At 41.9% G+C, this 22,742-nt stretch overlaps 1 protein-coding gene across 2 annotated transcripts; it reads left to right on the forward strand.

Moving 5' to 3' along the window:
- The first annotated feature begins 707 nt into the window (after window positions 1–707).
- Window positions 708–22,742, forward strand: LOC101168152 (phosphatidylinositol 4,5-bisphosphate 3-kinase catalytic subunit alpha isoform). 2 transcript variants are annotated; one of them, XM_004078902.5, is made up of 21 exons: window positions 708–1,527; window positions 2,776–3,174; window positions 3,398–3,607; window positions 3,811–4,061; window positions 6,654–6,899; window positions 6,983–7,068; window positions 7,145–7,250; window positions 8,800–8,952; window positions 11,111–11,245; window positions 11,392–11,516; window positions 12,529–12,610; window positions 12,698–12,862; window positions 12,963–13,066; window positions 13,691–13,862; window positions 17,828–17,934; window positions 18,130–18,251; window positions 18,462–18,540; window positions 18,713–18,883; window positions 18,961–19,078; window positions 19,699–19,850; window positions 20,742–22,742. In XM_004078902.5, exons 2-21 carry the CDS (start codon window positions 2,823–2,825, stop codon window positions 21,010–21,012), a joined length of 3,207 nt encoding a protein of 1,068 aa, XP_004078950.1. In that variant the 5' UTR covers window positions 708–1,527; window positions 2,776–2,822; the 3' UTR covers window positions 21,013–22,742. The 2 variants fall into 2 exon arrangements, with proteins under 2 accessions (XP_004078950.1, XP_020566523.1); XM_020710864.3 differs by having other exon boundaries at window positions 955–1,527; window positions 2,808–3,174.

The raw sequence follows: 22,742 nt of genomic DNA on the forward strand, positions 1-22,742 counted from the left end.
TGTCATAATTTGTGGTTGATGACATGATTCATAGTCAATATGGGTTCATATAGAACGATCCGATTCACTGACCTCAAATCAATATTTTCCAAAATTATAGATCCGTTCATTTCATTTTGAAAGGATTTTCTGGTAAAAGGTAATTGGCGTATGCTTGCATAGTGCTTTTCTACCTTCCTCAAAGGTGCAATGTGTTCTATAATCACATTTCTATTCACCCATCCATACATTCACTCACCGATGGCAGCTCCGCTGCCTAACGCTCACGACAACCTGTATTGCCCAAGAACACTTTGACACAGGCAGGAATTGAACCTGCAATCTTCCAATCAGGGGTCGACCGCCTATGCGGTATCCATGATGGCATCTATTATGGTTTTTAATGGCATAGGTTGATTCAATTCGATTAAAAACTTGCCTCAGACAAATCGATCTGGTTGGATAAGTCAATTAATCATTACTCCTAAAGATTAGGAGTGTTAATGGATAAAAAAAGGAAAGAAGGTTTGACTCAGAATGTAGAGACTCTGACAGGGAAACTATGAAAAGAAGAGAAACAGAGATCCTGATGAAAAAAACAACAACAACAAAGCTTATAGACTTGGAGCAGAGTTCAAGCTGTTCCCTCATGGTGAGGATGGAAGGAGGAAGTGAAGGAGGAAGGGAGATGAGCGTATGAGCAGGTTGGGTGGGGATAGGTGTGATTTGTGACAATAGAGTCAACTGGAATGAAAGCAAAGCTATGATGAGAGACCGTGTTAGATGGAGATGGTCGGACAGTGATGGTAAAAGGGACGTTTCCACCAAGAAGAAGGCCTAAAGTAAGACCAAAGGGGAGGTTTATAGGCTGTAGTCAGGGAGGAGTGTAAGGGAAAAGGAGGATACAGATAGAGGCGGATTATTCGCTGTGGCGACCCCTAGCAGAAAGGAAAAGAACAAGAAGAAGAAGAACAAGAGGAAGAAGAGGAAGAAGAAGTCTTGGGTGGAATAAATAGAACTTTGGACAAAACCTGTTTTTGTCCAAAGGAGCTTTAAACCCCCTCTTTGTGTCCCGCTAAAGCCTGAGCGCACCACGGTTCTCCGTTGTACCTGCGCTCAATTAAGTAGACCCTTCAAGACGCAGTTGTGCGGGCTTCCCCAGGTTTCTTCATCGGGAGGACTAACTGCTTGTCCAGCTGCTAACCTCTCGGCGTGAGCGGGGGCGGTTCGAGGACAGCAAACTCGCTTTCCGTGCGGAGCTAGCGTGGTATCAAATCAAACGGAGCAGCTTGTTTTCGAGGCGGCACGATCATGACGAACACCTCCAACTATTGCGGACGTCGTATCCCACTGCAGCACGTTAACAACATTACCGGGAGCTAAGGGCACATGGTCTGGGTTTTAACCGGACCGTCCCGACGCCTAAAAACTGTTGTTTCGATGGAGTAATCGCGTGCACGGATGGGATTACCTCAGCTAGCCGCTGCTAATGACTGTGCTGGGTGACTAGCTTGTGGCTAACCGGTTGCGGTTAGCTAACTAAACCAGGTAATGTATCTTATTTATTTTTACTAATGGACACACTCACTAAAACTAAACGATGTTGACTTCATTGTGGATTATAATACCGTCAGATTATGTACACAAAGGGAGGTATTAAGTCTGCAGGTGACATGATCTGCTAGTTGGTGAACTTAGTTAGCATACCGACCTAGCTTGCAAGAAAATCAAAATTTAAGTTAAAGCGTCAAAGACGAACACAACTCAAACTCATTCTTCGAGAATTCGCCGCAAAAAATAGCTGAAAACTGAACTCTTAGTATCAAATGAGGTATAGCTTTGCTAACTAGCCGGTTTGTTTACATGATAAGGTCAGTTAACGCTGGAGTGTTATCATTTCACTCTTACGCTAATGTCCCATCGTTCAAATTATGTTTTAGCACTTTCTTACCACATAACACGCCTTTTCGTCAATTAGATTTGGTTTAAAATTAACTATAAACTCTCTTTCTTAGCCACACCTAATAATCTAAGGCGTTAGTACTAAACGAGTGTACACCAAAGTGAATTTAAATGCGCTATAATTTGAATTTATGGCTGGTTAAAAGAAAATTGTGTTTTTATTATGTTTTTGTGAGCTGTTTCTCACGATGGACTATCTATCTATCCATCTATCCATCTATCCATCCATCCATCCATATCAAATCAAATCAAATCAAATCAAAATGACGTAGGTGCTACAGTTGCCGCTCCATTCATGCATTTACCATGCATGGTGGTAGACGGCTAGATCCATGTACGTCTTTGTTTTCCTAAGCTGAGCTGGCATCTGGCTCAAAACTGTGCGGTTGGAAAGCTCCAAGATTATACCAGGGATGTTAGGTTGGAGGTGTGAGGGGCTGTAGGCTAGCGGGCCAGAGTGTAAACAAAGAGATGACGGGAAATGAGGTGGGCTTATTCGGTGCCAACTGTGCTGCCCACAGTTCAGAAGTCAAGTTCAGATGAACCCCCTGCCACCCCATACAAACTGTCCTAGAAAACAACAGTTAAAAAAACAATTGGCTGAAAACAACATAATTCTAATTAAAAGAGCAGTGGAAAAGCTTTTAAAATAGATCAGAGGATGATTGGAGTCGCACTTTTAGCAAATCCTTTGCTAAAAAACTGCAAAATGTCCCTAAAAACTTGAAAAATGTAAAATATTGATCTTTTATTTTGACTTAATGAAGTTGAATGTTGATTAGATTGTAAATACAGCTTAGAAACCCTTCATCTGTTCTTCTTTCGGTCCCACAGCTGGTTGACACTACCGATCTGGTTTCTACCAGGTTCTGAACATAACCATGCCTCCCAGACCCTCCTCAGGAGAATTATGGGGGATGCACTTGATGCCCCCCAGCATTGTGGTGGACTGCCTTTTGCCCAATGGCATGATTCTGTCACTGGAGTGCCTCAGAGAAGCCACGCTCGTCACCGTCAAGCACGAGCTCTTCAAGGAGGCCAGGAAGTACCCGCTTTACCATTTGCTCCAAGAAGAAAGCTCCTACATCTTCGTCAGCGTCACCCAAGAGGCGGAGAGGGAGGAGTTTTACGACGAGACCAGGAGGTTATGTGATCTTAGGCTCTTCCAGGCCTTCCTCAAAGTTATTGAGCCAGTGGGCAACAGAGAGGAGAAAATTCTCAGCAGGGAAATAGGTATGATTCAGCGTTTGATCTTCCAATTAATACACACCCTCCTTAATCTAACATAGCAGGAAGTATCCTTGTCTTTACTTACAAGCACTATCTAAATAATCCTGAACACATACCGTTTATTTTTTTTACAGTGTATTAATTGCTACATGTTATGAAAACATTCCTCTGTTATAGATGAAAGGATTTCACTTCCTCGTTTTATTTTTGTTTTTATTTTTTACAGGTTTTGCTATTGGAATGCCTATCTGTGAGTTTGATTTGGTAAAAGACCCGGAAGTACAGGACTTCAGAAGGAACATTTTAAACGTTTGCAAAGAAGCGGTGGACCTCAGAGACAATAACGGCCCACATAGCAGAGCTTTGTACGTCTACCCCCCAAACGTAGAATCCTCGACAGACCTTCCCAGGCACATCTATAATAAGCTAGATAAAGGTGATGTTTTGTTTTTTGTTTTTTTTCCTGCTTTGGGCAACTTTTATATTTTTCTATGGAAATGTTGCACAGATTCGTGGCTGTGAGTCACATTAACCAAAAAATATAAAGAGTTCTGGCCATTAATGTACAACACAAATCAACTGGTTGGAAGTTTCTGATTTGCTCGGTCTTTGCCGATGTTTCTTTCCCTTTGTCCTCAGGTCAAATCATTGTTGTCATCTGGGTGATTATTTCACCCAGCAACGACAAACAGAAGTACACCTTGAAGATCAGCCACGACTGTGTGCCGGAGCAGGTGATCGCCGAAGCCATCCGTAAGAAGACGCGGAGCATGCTGCTGTCACAGGAACAGCTGAAGATGTGCGTCCAGGAGTATCAGGGAAAGTACATCCTCAAAGTCTGTGGCTGTGACGAGTACCTGCTGGAGAAATATCCTCTGAGTCAGTACAAGGTAATCTAATTTTCCTGTTTAGATGTCAGTCCTCTAATGCTGCGTTCACACCGAACGCGCCGCTTCGCACGTCAAATTCGAGTCCTCTGCTCCTTTTTTTGATGCACGTCACATTTGCTGCTCGACGCTTGTCCAAAAATGTTTTCATAAACGTGACGCTCCCGGTAAAAGCTACTTTCAAAAGCCTCATCGCTACATGGAAGCATAGATTGTATTTTATAAACAGTCAGTGCATGGAAGACACGGATGATGTTAAAGGAGATCAGGTTCATTTATTTGACAGAGTTCTGCAAAAGCGTAGATAGGCATGTCTCCTGGTCTGGTGTTCATGAGGTCATTCAGAGGTTCTCCCAGTACGGTGAGGTTCACCATCTACAGGAGGAGCTGCGTCTGAATGATTGTCGCTTTCAGCATTATGTCCGTCCCTCTGACACAGTTTAAGGACTTGCTGTCCTGCAGTAGTCGGAGGAGAGAAAAAGATGAGAATTAAATTTGAGGATCTTTTTTTCATTTTTTGTCTTGATGCAAATAAGAGAAATATCACAAAGTTCAGGATTAGAACAGGTTGTCCTTTGAGATGGTTTGGGACTCCACCCAGCCAAAGCGGAGTCCCTGATTGGCTGACACGACACATTCACTTCTCCAAAGTTCACATATTTGAAGTCTGAAAACATTAGCGATGCACTGCAATGCCCGAAAGGCGCTGCTGCCTGACCATCGCGTCCAGCGCTCAATACATGGTCCTAACATTGAAACTGGACGCCCATGACACGCGAATCGCGTTCTGTGTTGATGTTGCTTTAAAGAGGAACAATCCACTGATCTGATATTTCTCTGGCTAAATGTTTTTATCAGTACTGCATTTAGGATTTAAAAAAACAAAGACTTGCGGTTTGTTTTTAATGCAGGATTGACTGATCATACCTTCAATCTGATGTAATTTGGTCCAGGATAAAATAGTTCTCTATAATAAAAACATTATTGCAGTAAAGTGTCACCCGTGTGCATTCCTGAGTGAGAGGAGGAAGACGATCCTGCAACAATTGTAGGTGATAAAGTGTTTGACAGGATCTGTTTGAACCAATGAAAAGATGCTCAAGTTCTGGGATAGGTCTGTATGTTGTAGTGGTTCAGTAACCCCGTTGTAATCAATCCCATCATAAAAACACTCAGAGCAGCTAGTTTTACTCATCACTTTCAGCAAATGCGCTTTAAACATGGAGAGAAGGAAGGATGAGCTGTGGGTGGTGTGAGGCTCCAAAGTGAACAAATGTACAGATTTCATCTGGATCAAAGGTTGCTCAACACAGATGGAACAGATTTTTCCGACTTCCTCACAGCTTTCCAGGAATATGAATGAATATGTTAAAAGTAGCCACACTTTTATTCGTTCGACAAGCGTTTTTGCCACAATAAGATGAAGCTAGACGAAGCTATTTATCAGCAACAATTACAAGCTGCACAACGCTTGCTTTGAAATGTTCTTCCTGCAGATCAAACAAGTGAAAATAGTGGATGTTGTTACAGGAAGCCTTTCAACCCATAGGACCTCCTCCTCCGTTAGTGATCTGTTGACTCTAAACAGAGACGGATACAAAACTGAGATCTGATGACTGGACCAGACTGGCAAGGCTCTGATGGAAATTGTGTTCTTTACCTGGTCTTTTGCAAGTTTTCTGTTGGCGGAGGACATATGTTAAGAAAATGAAGTTCAAAATGGCTTTTTTTAAATTGAAATCATTGTGAATCAGGAGCAGATGAAAACATTCTGTAAGAAATAGCGAATCTGTTTTGTAGAAAACATGCTGGGTGGGCCATAAGCTCCGTGCTCTGAGCTCTCAGCAACAGGGAGGGGAAGGGGGGCGGGGTTGCTCTGCGCTAACGGTTTTGCGCACAACTCGGAGGCAAATTTCTTGTGAACTGCTGCAGAAACTTTGTCCTAGAAAACAACACGGGTGGTTTGATTTTTGGCTAACAACGGTATATGCATAATTAAAAGACCACGAGAATGCTTTTAAAACAGATAAAAAGATGATTGGAGTGGGAATTTTTGTACATTTGTGGAAAAATGAAATACTTGGCGTGGCTTAATCCAGAAACTACATGCAGTTAAACTATGGGGGCACGTTTCTATCTGATGTTATTTCTTTCAAGGAAAAACATGTATGTGTTTGTCTATTGTATAACCCACAAGAACCCAGATCCCAAAACAGAAAATAGTGTGAGACCATGTGGTCCACAGACCACATCTCTGATGATCTTCTGTTAAACTGATGCCCCCATCAGTTCTTACGGGTTTCATTTTTAGCTGATGTCTTAAGCAGAGAAACGGTGGCAGCCTGATTTGGTGGGTAGATGGCGGCCTACGTGTTTGTGTTCCCACCTGCTGCTCACAAACACGTCTCGCTCCTCCACAAACAGAGATCCAATTTCCAAAGGGGCATCTGTGTTTGCCGTTGTGTAATCTCCTCTTTGAATAATTCTCATGCTGTAATTCTGTTCATTTTAATGCTAAATTGTGACAAGTTGGGATCTTCAAAGTGTCACCTGGCGGGAATGTTATTTCTGAAAGTGTTCCGGTGTTCCTAACAGTACGTGCGCAGTTGTATCATGCTGGGAAGGATGCCCAACCTGATGCTGATGTCCAAAGACAGCCTGTACTCCCAGCTGCCCTCAGACAACTTCACCATGCCGTCGTACGCAAGGCGCATCTCGACGGCAACGTCCTACATGAACGGGGAAACCTCTTCTAAGAATCTTTGGACCATCAACGGAATGCTGAAGATCCGGATACTCTGCGCCACCTACGTCAATGTAAACATCAGAGATATCGACAAGGTATAGCTGCCACACATCTGTAGGGTTTGACCTCTCCAGCATTGGTTTGACTGTCTTAGATTTGGATTCTATATTCCTTCTAGATCTATGTCAGGACTGGAATATACCACGGTGGGGAGCAGTTGTGTGACAACGTCAACACCCTGCGTGTGCCCTGCTCAAACCCAAGGTATGAAAGACGCCAGGACTAGACTCCATCTGGATGTCTGACAGAAGTGTGAGTTAACGCTTTTGGGTGTTTTCAGGTGGAACGAGTGGCTGAGCTACGACATGTACATTCTAGAAATCCCCAGAGCTGCTCGACTCTGCCTCTCTATCTGCTCTGTGAAAGGAAGGAAGGGCGCCAAAGAGGTTAGCTGTGAAATGTCCAATTCTGAGACTGAGGGCAGCCGTTGTTATAACAGCTGTATAATTGTTTTATCTCTGATTGAAAAGATATATATATATATATATATATATATATATATATATATATATATATATATATATATATATATATATATATATATATATATAATGGGAAAATCAGAAAATGCAGTGAGGTGTCAGGCATGTAGGTTCCATCTGCCATGATGAGGGGGCACTGCAACATGTCTGAGCTGTTGAGAAAGAAGCTGTGATATAAATACATACAGGGCAGTTTTTGCAGATATTTACTTTTTTGTCTTTAAGTTAACATCTTCAATACAAGGAAGAACTGAAAAAGTACAGAAGTAAAGAATTATTTCATTGAGGCCTAGAATCTGGATTAATGGTGCCTTAATGTAGCCAGAAATCATTTTTCCTTTTTCTTTAAAAAAAAAGAAATCACTTTGGCTCTAATATGGCACAAAGATCACCAACATATACCTTCACCTGTGCTTGTTTTTCACGTGGAACCAGTTGAGCCGATCAGTAGGATCTTACAGCGGTGTAGCACAGCAGTAAAAGATGCAAAACTCTGTTTGATGAAATTCTTTCAGCAGATAAAAATGATACAAATGTTACACGCGGTTTTAGGGTTTCTTAAAAACTCACTACCATGAAAGTCAAGATTGGATTACACCATGCGGGGCGGGGGTGCTTTGCACCAATTTCTAATAGACTACTGCATTTCAGCAAAAATGATTTTGACAAAAAAAAAAACATAATTAAGACGACTAGGAACACTTACAATAGATCATATATGGTTGGAGTGAGTCTTCAAGGGCTACTTAGCCCATAGAGGAGCTTAGCATACGCCTCTCCGTACACACAGACAAATAGACAACTCCTTGTAAAGCTCTCAATGTTAAATCAAACTAGTAATCTTTAGTCTTTTACACATAAAACCAATTTTTGCCTCGTTAAACGTTGCAATTAACTATGAAAGATTTAATGTTAATAAAAAAACAAGTGTAGAATACTACAGAGAGGATAAACAACTTAATTCTCAATTTATTTATACCATACGACATATTTGGATATGATTTATTTGTTATAAGAACAAAGTTTTTTTTGTAAGTAAGGATAGCAGTTTGTGCACAAAGAGAACAAACAATAGTTGAGCTACTTCCAGCTAGAACAAATAGAATCTATTTTGATTTATCTTAAATTAGAGAAGCGTTGTGACATAAATGTTAGAAGTTTAAAACATTTTTGTTGGAGAATCTTGTCGTCACACTTAGTTTATATGCTGTTTTGTGAGAAAACCATGAAAATGTCGGCCAGAGAAACCTCAGCATATTTGCAGACTTTTAAGAAGTGGCAAAAAGGAAAACTGAGGTTAGCCTTTTGTCTTTCTTTCATGGTCCAGTGCCGTTTAGTGCTTACATGTTAAATGAGGGACTTCCTTCAGCTCTGTGCCGCGCCCATCTGTTCCACAGCCCCAAGCTATTGTTTCTCTGATGATTGTCATTATGCCGCCTCTGTCTTCCTGCAGGAACATTGTCCCTTAGCCTGGGGCAACATCAACCTGTTTGACTACACCCACACGCTGGTAGCAGGGAAAATGGCTCTCAACCTGTGGCCTGTCCCACATGGCCTGGAGGACCTGCTCAACCCCATCGGCGTCACAGGCTCCAACCCCAACAAGGTGAAAGCACAGGCGTCAACATAGCAACCCGCCATCCCGCATCCCTCATGATGAAATGTCAACAGGCAGGCCCTTTATCTGTAATTGAGCCTGCATGCGGGACGCTGCAACTACTTAGTTTCCCAAGCTGGGATCAATAAAGTATCTTTATCTGTAATGCCAGGGTTTTTAATGATAAAAGCTAGGACAATGAATAGAATAAAACGGATAACAATCAACTCATTAAGGCCAAAAGCACAAAGTCACCATCGTGTCTCAGGACACATTTGAATTCTTTTAATCTGTGCGTAAAAATGCTGCTCAGCGTTTTACAACTGGACTCTGATCTGTTTTGGCCTCATTAGAGGAACCGGATTATTCATGTGCCGGTTAAGAAAATGAACCCTGACCTCAATGTTATCTTTATTTTATTTTCTCTGAGAAATGACTTATATTGAATAAATGGCTAATAATTTTTTTTAATTTGTATAATAATTTAAATGAACACAATGGCAGGCACCTGAACTACAAGACAAGTTTGTGTTTGGTAAAGTTGTTCTTTACAGAAAAATATAAAAGTGAAATATTGAAATGAATGGATTATAGATGTATTTCTTTACTCTTCTTTTTTTTAATTCAATATTTAAACATTTAATGAATATCTTGTTATAAATCCATAAAAACGTGTTGATTCTTCCTGTAAAATCCTGTTTTGATGTTAGGTGGAACTATTTCTAGATGAATCTGTTGCATGTTATTAGTGCTGATCAGTTACCATAGCGATCAAATCCAAATTATTCATCCTTCTGGGGAATACAAGTGGATCATGGAAAGTTATTGGGAAACTCGATGGTGAATTCTGAACATTTTTAGAATTTAATTGTAATCACATGAGTCCATACTTTATCTTAGAAAAAGGAAGGAAAATAATGCATCAAAACTGTGAACTTTAATTCATTAACTGAGAACATTGAAAAAAAAACTTTGCTGGTAGAACATCTTAAAAAATAAAAATAAGTTACTTGATATCAGGTTATAAGTGCTGTCTTGAACTGTAGGCCTAAAGGAGCATCTTCCTCTCTTTTTCTTGCTATATCTGATTTTCTTTAGGACAATCTAAACTCTTCAAGTGAGAACAAATTCAATTCCTTTCAAATCTTTCTCGCACACCTAAACGTCTGAAAGGTTTCTGGACAGTTTTAATGTGTTTGTACCACAAACAAGTATACACTGAATGGATCCTTGATGGATCCATTAGATTCTAAATGGAGACATTGATCAACTTTTCTCTACAAGCGGAAGTAAAGTGGGAGTTTTGTTGAGACCTCCCACCTGTCAATACAAAAAATAAAATAAAATAAAAGCGCCTCTAACAATTCACACATTTGAGCTCTTGGTAAAAGAAACGAAAACACAGCAAAACTTTTTAATAGGATTTTTATAATCAGACACTAAATAGGTTTATTAATAGTTTCAAATCAATTTTCTCACAGTAGGAGTCGATGGGAAATTGCAACATTTAGTCCAAGTTTGTATCAAAATATGGAACAGAAAATAAGATCTTGGTCAATAAAGGGAGGTGGCACTTTTCACTGTTATTGGGAAGTGTTTTAGGATTGTTTTTGCTTTTCTCTTTCTCGATGAATCTATGGATTCTTTCATTTACTCCCCCAGCACTTCCAGCCCAAATGCCACTTTTGGTCGTGTGACATTGTTCTACGACACATGTGGTCCGTTCACGCTAGAATCTGATATTTCACAATCAAAAGAAAGTGTCATCCACAAAGAAAATCTGGAGCAGCAGATCAGAGTTGTGCATTAAAGACCCACTCTGATAAAAATGCTGTTTTTGGTGTTTTTAACATGTGCTTGTGGCATTTTTCTGATGATGAAGGACATGTACAAAGAAAAGCTGAAAATGAAAGATGAGAGCAGCTTGTGAAGCTCCACCTCATTTGCCCCCTTTTCCTACCCAGACTGCTGTTTCTCTGTTTGTTACCATAACGTTTACATTCATCAGCAGCCGGGACAGTTTCCGAGCCGGTCTTAGACTTCCCTTGCTTTAAGCGTCTTATCTTCTTATCCTACGCATAACTTGTTGACACATGCATCTTTGTGTAAACACAGTGATCCCCCCCCCTAGTGACCTTTCCCCCTCCCATCCTCTTCTCTCATGAAGGAAACCCCGTGTCTGGAGCTGGAGTTTGAACAGTTCAGCTCTCCCGTCAAGTTTCCAGATATGGCGTACGTGGAGGAGCACGCCAACTGGAATATATCCAGAGAGCTGGGTTTCAATTACAGCCACACCGGCTTGGTAAGACGAGAACGTCCTGAGATCTCATTGCAGTTCTGTGTCAAACGCCTCGGCCCGCCTTTTTGCTGGTGCAAAACTGTGTAAACTATCCGCTGATGAAACTCCTCATCGATCTGTCTCGTTGCACTGTCATCGCTCGACTTTAGAGTAACAGATTGGCGCGCGACAACCCCCTGACCGACAACGACAACGAGCAGCTCCGGCAAGTGTGCAACAGAGACCCGCTGTCAGAAATCACTGAGCAGGAGAAGGACTTCCTGTGGAGGCACAGGTGAGGAGCCACACTGACACACGGGCTGGGGTTTGAAGCTCCGCTTGTTGTCCGAGTCTCTGCAGAGGGATGGCTTGTATCCCAGTGACTCATTTTGAACTGCAGGCTGATGCCTCAGTGTTTCCAGTGTGTATTTCCAAACACAGTTTTCATTGCCACACTCTGGCTGGTGTTTATAAACTCCACCGCGAACAGACCGACTGCATATGTATTCAGTGTTGATATTAAAACCCCTCGGTACAAATGAGGCTGCAAATTGGAAACATCAGATGGGAGTGTTGCTGTGTGCTCTACACCCAGCAGCTTTCACTGACACTATATAATGTGACAACAAAAAAAGATTTTAAATTGCCCGTCTTCCTCTTCTAAAGTCAGTTCTTTTAAAATAATAATCTTTATTTAACACATAAGATGCTGCAAATGGTCCTTTTTTTTTACTACGTCTACAGCTCTTGACTTAAATGCTGCTTGTCTTTGGACTCACTGACTCATGCAAGCCTAATATTCCACTTTTATTTAGAATTTTCAAGCGTTTAAATGCCTAATTTGCAATAAAAAACTAGCTTCAGCAGACTCGCAGGAGAACTCAACCTGTTTTAGGACTTTTAATTGGCCAATGGAATAACACAGTTGTCCCTCCATTGTGTATTTTTTTTTACACCCAGACGTAAAATGTGGGTTAAAATACTTTAGGACTTTCGGACTAGCTTACTTTTTTTAAAATTTACTTTAATTTGAAATAAATGTGCAAAATTCGGTTTTCTGTTGGGAATGAGCGTTTTCAGTGGAAGTAAGTGTGCCACTTTATGAAGTTATCAACTACTGACTTATGATTCCATGTTTTCATGTGGAACCTGTGAATAGGAACATGCTTGTTGCTGCAACACGTGCCTACACGTCTTCACTGTGCTAGAATCTGAAATCTGGAAGCACTTTGATGGAAAAGATGCATCCTGGCGACCTTTATTAAATAATAATAATGAAATAAATGCATTTTCTCCCATTTATTTAGGCATTCCTGCATCAATATACCCGAGATCCTTCCCAAAATCCTCCTGGCTGTGAAGTGGAACTCCAGGGATGAAGTTGCTCAGGTGAGTTTAGGTTTCGGCAGTGGTAAACCCGTGTGGGAAGAGTTTTGCACACTGAGGCTTTCTAAATGATTCCTTTTTGTTTTGTAGATGTATTGCCTTCTGAAAGACTGGCCTGCAATAAAGCCAGAACAAGCCATGGAGCTGCTGGATTGCAACTTCCCAGATCCTATGATCAGAGAGTTTGCCGTCAAGTGCCTTGAGAAATACCTGACTGATGATAAACTCTCTCAGTATCTTATTCAGCTGGTTCAGGTAGGATTTTTCTGAAAGACATTATAAATGGGAATATTGAGTATTTTGGTGTTTAGCTAAAAACACTAATCGGTTTCATCTTTTCTGTACCTTTGTCCAGGTTTTAAAATATGAGCAGTACCTTGATAACCCACTTGCACGTTTCCTGTTGAAAAAGGCTTTAACCAATCAAAGGATAGGACATTTCTTCTTCTGGCATTTAAAGTAAGTTGCCTAAAAGTTCCTCCAGGGGGAAAGTGGAGGTGTAAATGTGGAAAACTGTTTGGTTTGAACCAGTCTAGTCTGGAATTGGATTAAAGTCCTACTTCGATCTTTTTTTGATCTATGTTGAAAGCGTTCCCAGTGGTCTATTAATTAGGATTATGCTGTTTTTAGCCAAAATATAAAAAAAAAACCCCAGATGTTTTATAGGCCTTGGTTTCTGCTGAGTAGCAGTAGTTTATTATTATTTAGTAGTGGGCGGGACCTTTGGCGCTACAGTTACACGCTCTCCCTCTAGCATACAGCCCCTCACACCCCCACAACAAAAATGGCGAGTCTTCTGCAAGTGGATGCAATACAATCTTTTTTTCTAACTTTATGTTTTCATCTGCTCCTGATTCACAACTAAACCCAGAAATGCAATGTAAGCATAATTTTCTGTATACATGTCCTCCATCATGAGAGAAATGCCACAAGAACATGTTAAAAACACGGAAAATACAAGTTTCCTTGGGGTGGGTCTATAACTTTTAATTACGGTTTTGGAGAACGTTCCTCACTCTATTCAGAGGCTCGACATGTTTTACATCCTCTTCTGTTTTCCCTCCTTTGTTTCTATGTATGAAGATCAGAGATGCACAACAAGACGGTGAGCCAGCGGTTCGGCCTGCTGCTGGAGTCCTACTGCCGGGCCTGTGGCATGTACCTGAAGCACCTGAGCCGGCAGGTGGAGGCCATGGAGAAGCTAATCAATCTCACCGACCTCCTCAAACAGGAGAAAAAAGATGAGGCGCAGAAGGTAACGTGACACCTGGCAGCTGCTGACCTGAGCCTTTGTGGCGTCTGGCATCTGCACCTATCTGGCGCTGTGAAGCAGTCCGGGCATGTGCTTTCATTTTTCTGTTGCGCTGTTTACTAACAGCCAAAGCCCCACAACATCTACTATGACCTGCAAACTGTTGCGGTCATTTTGATGGAAACCACTGGAAGGAGTGGAGGAAGTGCATGGTTGGGTCAGACATGTTGTGTTCTGTCCATCTTCTCGATCGGTCCATCTCCACCCTTTGTTTTAAGGAGGGCTTGGATTTCCGCCATTAATGTGATGATTGGTTAAAACAGAATTAGACAGCAGTTCCATCTGATCATTGGAGGTAGTGAAATGTAACATTTGCAGTCATTAGTGTTAGAATTGACCAGGAAGGAGCTCGGCGCAGGTTTCTGCAGAGCTCCGGTGTGAATACCAAACTCAGGGGGTTTCTTCAGTGATGTGACACAGAACAAACAGACGGATGGAGAGATTGTGTCGTTTCTGCCTCGTGCTCGTGTCGGATTGCAGAGTTGCCAGGTTCTGCAGAAGAAGGTGAAGAAGCCTCCTTTCTGCCTTCTTTGGTTTTCTAGGTTGGCTGGAGGCGGTGAGAAGGCAGCAGGATGACATTTAGGGGTTTCATATAGCATTTTGGTATTCTAGATGTTGGTGGCAGATGTAACTAAATTCTCTCAGGACTTTTTATCAGTATTATTGTAAATGTTTCCATATAGTTGGAATTATAATGGAGGAAAATTCCTTTTGGCTTATTTATAGAGCTAATTTGGAACCAAGGAAGTCTCAAAGTGCTACATTAAAGACAAAAACAATAACACTGATCTTTATTAATGCTTGATATGTTTTCGACTTCCAAAACTATTCAACCGTTTACGCATTTAACGTATTTCTAGCTGATTCTGTTGTAGAGAAAAGCAACTTTTGGTGCAAAGCAGAAAAGAAATGACGCTTCTCCACCTCAGAATCAGTTATTGTCGGTCGGATAATCAGTCAAAGAGTTATGGTGTGTCAAAGGGTGTTTTATTTAGGTGTCGCTGTCAAAGGATTTATTATGTTTTTTTGTACTTTAATTGCAATTTTTAAAGGTGGCAGTTGAGAAGAAAAAGTCCCAATAAAAAGTCCAGCAGAAACGCACTCGGTTGAGATGAGCATCGATTATTCTGATGGGACAGGAAACGGATGGATGGATGGATGATAAAGACTGGAACATGTGCTGGAAGACAAACATATGGGGCTGGAAAGGCAGCAGTGGGAGAATTCTTGTTATGCTACATTCACACTGCCCGCAGTGTGAATGGGAGTGAAAACGTCTATGTAGACGTGCAGAAATGCACCTTTTGGGCTTCCGTGTTCAAAACTCTTGTGTTCACTCGCGGCTGCGCAAGTTTTAAGTTTTAAGTCTGTTTTCGGGCTCTACGTACAACGTGCTGAACGCGCGTTAAAGGTTAAGCCAGTTGAACTCGGGGACTCGGATTTGGTAGTGACGCTTAGATGGCGTCCGCTTTAACTCACAGAAGTGCCAACCATGTCAAACCTGATCATGATGGGGAAATCAATAATTGCAGTTTGTGCTCGGCTGGAATTATGACACCAAGGGTCTGTTCGAATTCCCACTCTAACCACTATATAGTGCGTTCGCCATTTTGTAGTGCTTTTGTAGTGCAGTTCCCAAATCGCAGAAGTCTCTGTGAAAAACCAGTGTTCATCGATGCTCACTAGATCGGCCAATATAGACCATGATGCATTGCGTCTGAACTAACCAAAAAAATGTATTTAAATGTATTTTTTGATAAACCATCAACATTTTTTATCTTCAGATGACAGTGGACAGTGGAATAATCGTCACAAAATGCTCATGTAATTCCATTTTAACTTTGTGAAATCGATGACGTCATATCCGCTGTTTAAAAAAAAAAAAAAAAAGTAGTGAGTAGTGAGCATGGTGTCCGAATTGCTTTTAAAATTCACGGCACTACACAGTGTCGCACTATATAGTTTTTAGTAGTTGGGGGTTAGGGTGGGAATTCGGACACAACCCGAGTCTTTCACATGTCATATATCGGAATAGAGCTGTGGGGAAAAAAAGCCTGGAGCACGATTTGCACCGCTTTAATATTTTGTATCAAGCCTAATTAAAAACGTCCGAACGTCCGAATTAGATTTCTTCTGTAAAAAGATAACTCAGATCTATCAAAGTATCATAGTGGGTCACCAATCAGAGCTAAAAGTTGTCCACCAGTTGTCCTCCAGCCACTGTGGGGCGCTGTGGCAGTCCAGGATATTATCCTAATGAAAACATATTGTTGGAATGGTGATGGCACACAGTCCAGCCTGCAGTTGTTAGTCTTCCAAAATGAACAGCCGTCCTCTGGTGTGGTCAGCCAGGATTGTCTTAGCATTGCTGTCACACAGCGGATAACATTAGTGGGCATTTCTGCCAAAGCTAAAAGGATCAGGATCTCCAGACACTTTTGTTGTAGCATCAGCTTTTGCCGCGTTCTGTAAAACCTAAGGAGGAAGTTGTTCAATATCTCTGTCTGACATTAGTCCAGCCATCACTCCTACAGACAAAGCTACCTTCTCTATGACACGATGGTGGTGGGGTTAGAGGCCCGGCGGGGCAGGAGCTCACCTCAGCTGTAGGTAAATGGCTGTTTGCAGACATTAGATGGTGTATGAAACCATCACGATTCTCTGATCGTCCAGAGAGGCGATGTCATCATTGATTTCACCAGGTCTTCAGCACAAAGCAGCAAATATTTGACTCAGGGCAGGAGAAGTGGAGACATGTGGATGTGCAGTCATCTCTGTGGAGAGCCAGAAATCATTGGAGTGTGAATAAACGCAGAAACACTTGGTTAAAGTGAACTTGTTATTTACTACCAGACTTGGAGATGGCACCAGAGTAGTTAGCAGTTGCTGCTGAGTTTGGAGACTCGTTGCGAAGCCATTGACCATATGAGAACTAAGAGTGGGGTCTCACCCATGGAAAATGGCTTTATTCCTGGTCCCAACCCATCAAGTCGATTTAGTTGCCATTTTTTCACAAAAACGAACACCTCCATGTTGGAGCAAGATGACGTTAGTAAGCAGTGATTGGTCCGAGTTGGTCTGAGCCATCGTTTCTATGACAACAACTTATGCCAAAAAGGAGTGAGCTTGATGAAAGTCCACACTTGAAAGCGGGCTACACAAAATCTGTCAAACATCGTCAATGTTCGACATGAGACCGCATACTTTTATTGAGACATCCGATTGGTGAATTTCTATCTTGAATAACTACAGAAAAAATACCATGAAAAAATCTGTCAGAACAAGAATATAATGACTGAGTAGTAGCTATTTATTTCTCAATAGAAGTCTATGGGATTTTGGCATCTTGGAGCCAGTGAGCACTTCCTGTTTGGAAGGGAGGGGTCTCAGTCCAGTTCTCATATGCAGTCAATAACTGAAGCTGGCACTTTTTTTTTCAACTCATCCAAGCCTAGCGCAAGGTCTGGCTTCAAGTGAGGGTTGATAGCGTTCTGGCAGGAAGTAAGATCCATGCCCAGCTTTTTTTCTTTCTTTTTTTTTTTAACTGAATTTCCTGCCATTTCCTTTAGCTAGAACTCCCGAGTTAATCCACCAATGAGCTTTGCTCTGATTGTCTAGCAGCCAATCGACACTCAGCTTTAATTCGGCTGTTGCTCATGTTATGATTCAGGCTCTGTGATTTCTTTAAAGATCATCAATCAAATTGAAATCAACAGATGTTCAATTGCTCATCCCCTCCATTTGATTGAACAAAACAAAAGCTGTGATTCCCCAACATGACCACCAGATGGTGCATGCCGTCATTCCCAAACCTCTCTGCTGGCAGGATTACCTCATTGGAAGCATTAGAGGAGTAGGAGATGCCACACACCACACTGAAGGCCTTTCATCTTCTCTTTTTTTTGAAGGTTCAAATGAAGTTTCTGGTTGAGCAGATGAGGAGGCCCGACTACATGGATGCACTACAAAGCTTCACCTCACCTCTCAATCCAGCACATCAGCTGGGAAACCTGCGGTACATCCTCTGTCTGCTCTCTGAAATGTTCCCTCTGTAGGTCCTCCCTGAGCCTTTTCAGCTCCTGGAATTAAAACCGTTGGCGTGTTTTTCGGTAGAAGCAGTCTGTCTCTCCGTAGGAATGATGGATCTGTGGAGGTTTGGCTTGTTAGCTGCAGTCAGCAGCATCTGAAGGTGTTTTCCTCTTTGTTTCAGCCTGGAAGAGTGCAGGATGATGTCTTCGGCAAAGCGGCCTCTCTGGTTGAACTGGGAAAACCCGGACATGATGTCAGAACTGCTTTTTCAGAACAACGAGATCATTTTCAAAAATGGAGACGGTAAGATCTATTGATCTATTTATTTATTATCTATTTATGTATTTTTGGGCTGGGTCCCCTGCAGCGCCGACCCTATTCCTCCACACGCAGCTTCCTAGCAGCAGCTTGTGCGTGGCGCCGCAGCCTCACAGATCACTTGATTGCCCCACTTCATAATGCATCACGCAGCTGATCAAAGCGGCGCTCATTCGCTTCCCTGTTTCTCCACAGATCTGAGGCAGGACATGCTGACGCTGCAGATCATTAGGATAATGGAGAACATCTGGCAAAACCAGGGCCTTGATCTCAGGTAGGCCCCCCAGTTCCTCATGACAGCAGGGATGCAAGTACACATGCACAGACCTCGGGACCTTTTCATGTTCTGCTTGGCATCCTCTAGTGCAGGATGGAGAATGCCGTTTTTTTTTTTTTTTGCCAGTATTACTCCAGGCTGCTATTACGTCAGTGTGTTCTCCTCTCAGGATGCTTCCGTACGGCTGCCTGTCCATCGGGGACTGCGTGGGTTTAATCGAGGTGGTGAGGAACTCTCACACCATCATGCAAATCCAGTGCAAGGGAGGTCTAAAGGGGGCGCTGCAGTTCAACAGCCACACACTGCACCAGTGGATCAAAGATAAGAACAAGGGAGAGATGTGAGTACGAGGAAACGGAGACCCGTGCGAAATCTACAAAACCTTTCATCTTTTGTTTTTTTTTGTTTTTGTTTAAGGTACGACCAGGCTATTGATCTCTTCACGCGGTCCTGTGCAGGCTACTGTGTGGCCACCTTCATCCTCGGTATAGGAGACAGACACAACAGCAATATCATGGTCAAAGAAGATGGACAGGTACGAAAACACGCACTGAACCGTCTAGATTTCTGAAGAAGACGTGTGCTGAGCTCTCTGACCACAGCTCCACCAAACAACTTCTAAATGCAGAAAGGATCTTTGAAGAGCGTTAAAAAAACCCGCTCCCTTCAGATCCCGCTGCGAGACAGCTGAACGAAACGCCAACAGAGAAACAATGTGGATTTAAAAGCAAGAGTAAAGTCGCAGAATCTGCCAAACGCTCTGCAGCGGCAGTTAATTGATGGTATTTTCTTTTTTTTGAATTATAAATGAGTCGTCGTCGATCTCATCCAGCTTTCTCCAGCAAGAAAGAAAGCCATTACTTTTATGGACCAATATTGTCTTTTACACAACCACAAATACTTCTTTTCAACAAATATTTGTAAAAAAAATAAAAACTGTTTGTTTTTATGGATTGTCATTTGAATATATGTGAGGTGAGGTGTCATGTTTGTCATCCTGCTGCAGATGACAGCAGACTTTAAAAAATCCGCATCTTTCAGGTTTTACTTGGAAAAAACCCAACTCAAAGTAACAGCAAAAACCAAAAGCAGAGAACATCTTTTTGTTTTTGATACCTTAACCATCTGTATTTCCTGTGTCCGTGTGGTTCTCAGCTGTTTCACATCGACTTTGGTCATTTCCTGGACCACAAAAAGAAGAAGTTTGGCTACAAGAGAGAGCGCGTCCCGTTTGTGCTCACACAGGACTTCTTGATTGTCATCAGCAAAGGAACCCAGGAGTGCACCAAAACCAGGGAGTTTGAAAGGTAAATGGATGCAGCAGCATGTTTGGCTAAGAACAGGGACCAACCTGAGGCTCCGGACCCACATGTGGCTCTTTGACCCCCTTCTCTGTAGCTGTCTGGTTAAAGAAGAATACAATGTTTTTCATTTTAAAAAGTAACGTATTTTTCTGACTATATTGCACATTAAGTGAAACAAAACAGTCAGATGAGTCAACTCAATCAACAGTTGAAACAGACATCACTCTGCCAGGCTCCTGACTACAGTACCCATGATGCTCCAACAATCCATCAAGTGGTGCAGCTTCGTAGCTCACTAAAGTCGAACATTTTGACTGATTTTTAGGCACCATGTATCGCAGTAAAGCAATCTGAGGTCAGTAAGCAGAATTCATAAGAGGGACGGTTTTATTATTTATTAAAATTTCAGGACTTTAAGCGGTCCATGTGATCCAAAAAATCCGGTAAGGGCCACTTAATTAGCTTTAATTTAGATTTAGTTCATTAGATTTAAAAGTTTTTGGCTGAGGTACACCAACAAGGATAAAAAAACATTCCATCATGCAATTAAAAAAACTGTTTTATTTTTTGACATCACACCACCTATTATTCATTGACTGCATTGAAATGATCCTATGTGACTCAGGGTGTCTTTTATTTTGAAAGTAAGTCGTGTCAAAAGTTACAAACTATTTCATATTTTGAAAAAAATCGTCTTGTATATGCTTTATTTATGCAAAAAAAAAATAGTTTATTTATATTTATCGCAATGCTAAAATGACCATAAATGCAAATAAGCACCTCCTACTGGGTTGTGGTCAGTGAGTAATTTACCCAAAATGTTGAAGGTTGCAGACCTCTGGCTTAGAAGATCTCAAAAAATGTTCAAGATGACTTCCCTCCGTTTTGTTTCAGGTTTCAGGAAATGTGTTACAAAGCTTACTTGGCCATCCGCCAGCACGCCAACCTCTTCATCAACCTGTTCTCCATGATGCTGGGCTCCGGCATGCCGGAGCTGCAGTCCTTCGACGACATCGCGTACATCAGGAAGACCCTGGCGCTGGACAAGTCCGAGCAGGAGGCGCTGGACTACTTCATGAAGCAGATGAACGACGCCCACCATGGCGGCTGGACCACCAAGATGGACTGGATCTTCCACACAATCCGCCAGCACGCTATGAACTAAAGCAGCGTGGCGACAACTGCACTCTAGAAAATTTTTTTTTTAAAAAGTAAAAAAAAAAAATTGTCTGCCACCCCAAAAAGCCTCAAAAGGTCTGGATTCATTTATGACTTTGAGAAAGAAAGATGAAGCTATACCTCATAGGAACCTAACAAAAAGAAGTGGACCTCTACAGATTATTTTCTACTTTGAAATATTTCTCCAGTCATGTTTTAACCTACTACTACAAGCTGTTTTGAAGATGTGCAGACACTAAGCGCGATGAAGGCATCACAACACTCTAGTTACACAGCTAACCAATATATTTAAGAACCCAGAGAAAACCCTACGTCTCCTCAGAAAACTGTCTTTTGTGCAGCTTCTCCCTCGTATGCATTCTGTTCCTACGTTTTCTACTGAGCCAAAGTGTAATCTCATTACTCTGCAGTCCCTTTGTTTAAAGAAGAATCACTACAATTCCAAGGCTTGTACTCGAGCACTGATCTCTGCAGTATTTTTTGTTTGTTTCAGTATTAGTTTGTGTGCTCAGCTGAAGCCTCCATCATCCATGGACGGCCCAGAGGAAACGCCTCTGAAGCCAGCTGGGATTTTCTTTTTCATTGCTTAAACATCCCAAAAAAAAAACACGTGCGTAGTGTTTCTTTCGCTCTTTTTTGTTTTGTTTTTTTCCCCCACTGCCACACTATGCAAGTCGTCGACTCCGACTGTGGGTGAAGTAGAGGTCGGAGTGCGGCCGGAGAAGAATCTGTTCACGGACGAACCGGTCGAGGAACCTCTTCTAAACCAGCAAAAAGCAACTGTGAGGAAGCCCGTTTAGGACTTTGAACTTCTTACGAACTTTGTAGCTTCGACCCAAGCCATGTGTCTAACTTTGATCTGTCCTTTTCAGTCAGACCTGTGTCCTCAATGTAAAAGGAAACTAACCCAAGTGATGTTTTTCTTGACCTTCCGCACCAGATCTATGCCTTTCCTGTGGTGTTGCGATCGCTGCACAGGTTCCTGTTCAGTAGGTCCACTTAGTCGAGACTTTAAAAAAATGTTGTTTTTTTTGTGTCAAACGGGAGTTTTTCTGCTAAAAACCCTGGAAACTGATCCCATCAAATGCTCCTGTGCAGGATACAGAGCAGCGGGCAGGACCCCGACTGGAAATCCACTCACCGAAAGGCGACATTTTCCTTTGTTTTTTGTTGTGTTTGCTTCCTTTGTCACACTGAACTGAAGCAGGAACTCCTCAAGTCTTTCTGACAGTGTTTACTTGAAAATCCTGTAAAGTAAGAAGAAGAATTGCGTCTTTTGGAGGGGACAGAAGTTGTAATGAAAGTTAAAGGTGCCGCTTCTATTTGTGCAAATGTTTTCCTTTGAAAAAAAAAAAGAAAAAAAAAGTGACATTACAGAGGTAATATATTTTTGTACTTTAATGTAAACCTATATATGTATGAAAAACCAAAAAAGGAGGAAGCATGCTGTGCCGTCGTACGGCGGTCCAGAGCAGCCGGCCTCCCAGCTGCCGCAGGTGGAAGTTCTCCAGGACTTTTCCGAGCGCTCGTGTGGAAGTCCGCAAGCACAAAACATGAGTGGAGACCGCTCCACGTGGTTTCAAAAGCAGCAGCCTCATCATGTATGTGTGTATATATCGTAACACTACTTCAAAATAACATGTTTAACCATTCTCATACGTCCGTGTATGCATTCATTTATTCTGCTGTTGAATAAAGACATCTTCCCTTTTCAGA

This window comes from Oryzias latipes, chromosome 17 (assembly GCF_053564925.1).
Source record: "Oryzias latipes strain Hd-rR chromosome 17, Olatipes_Hd-rR_3.1".
In the NCBI taxonomy this organism is placed as follows: Eukaryota; Metazoa; Chordata; class Actinopteri; order Beloniformes; family Adrianichthyidae; genus Oryzias; species Oryzias latipes.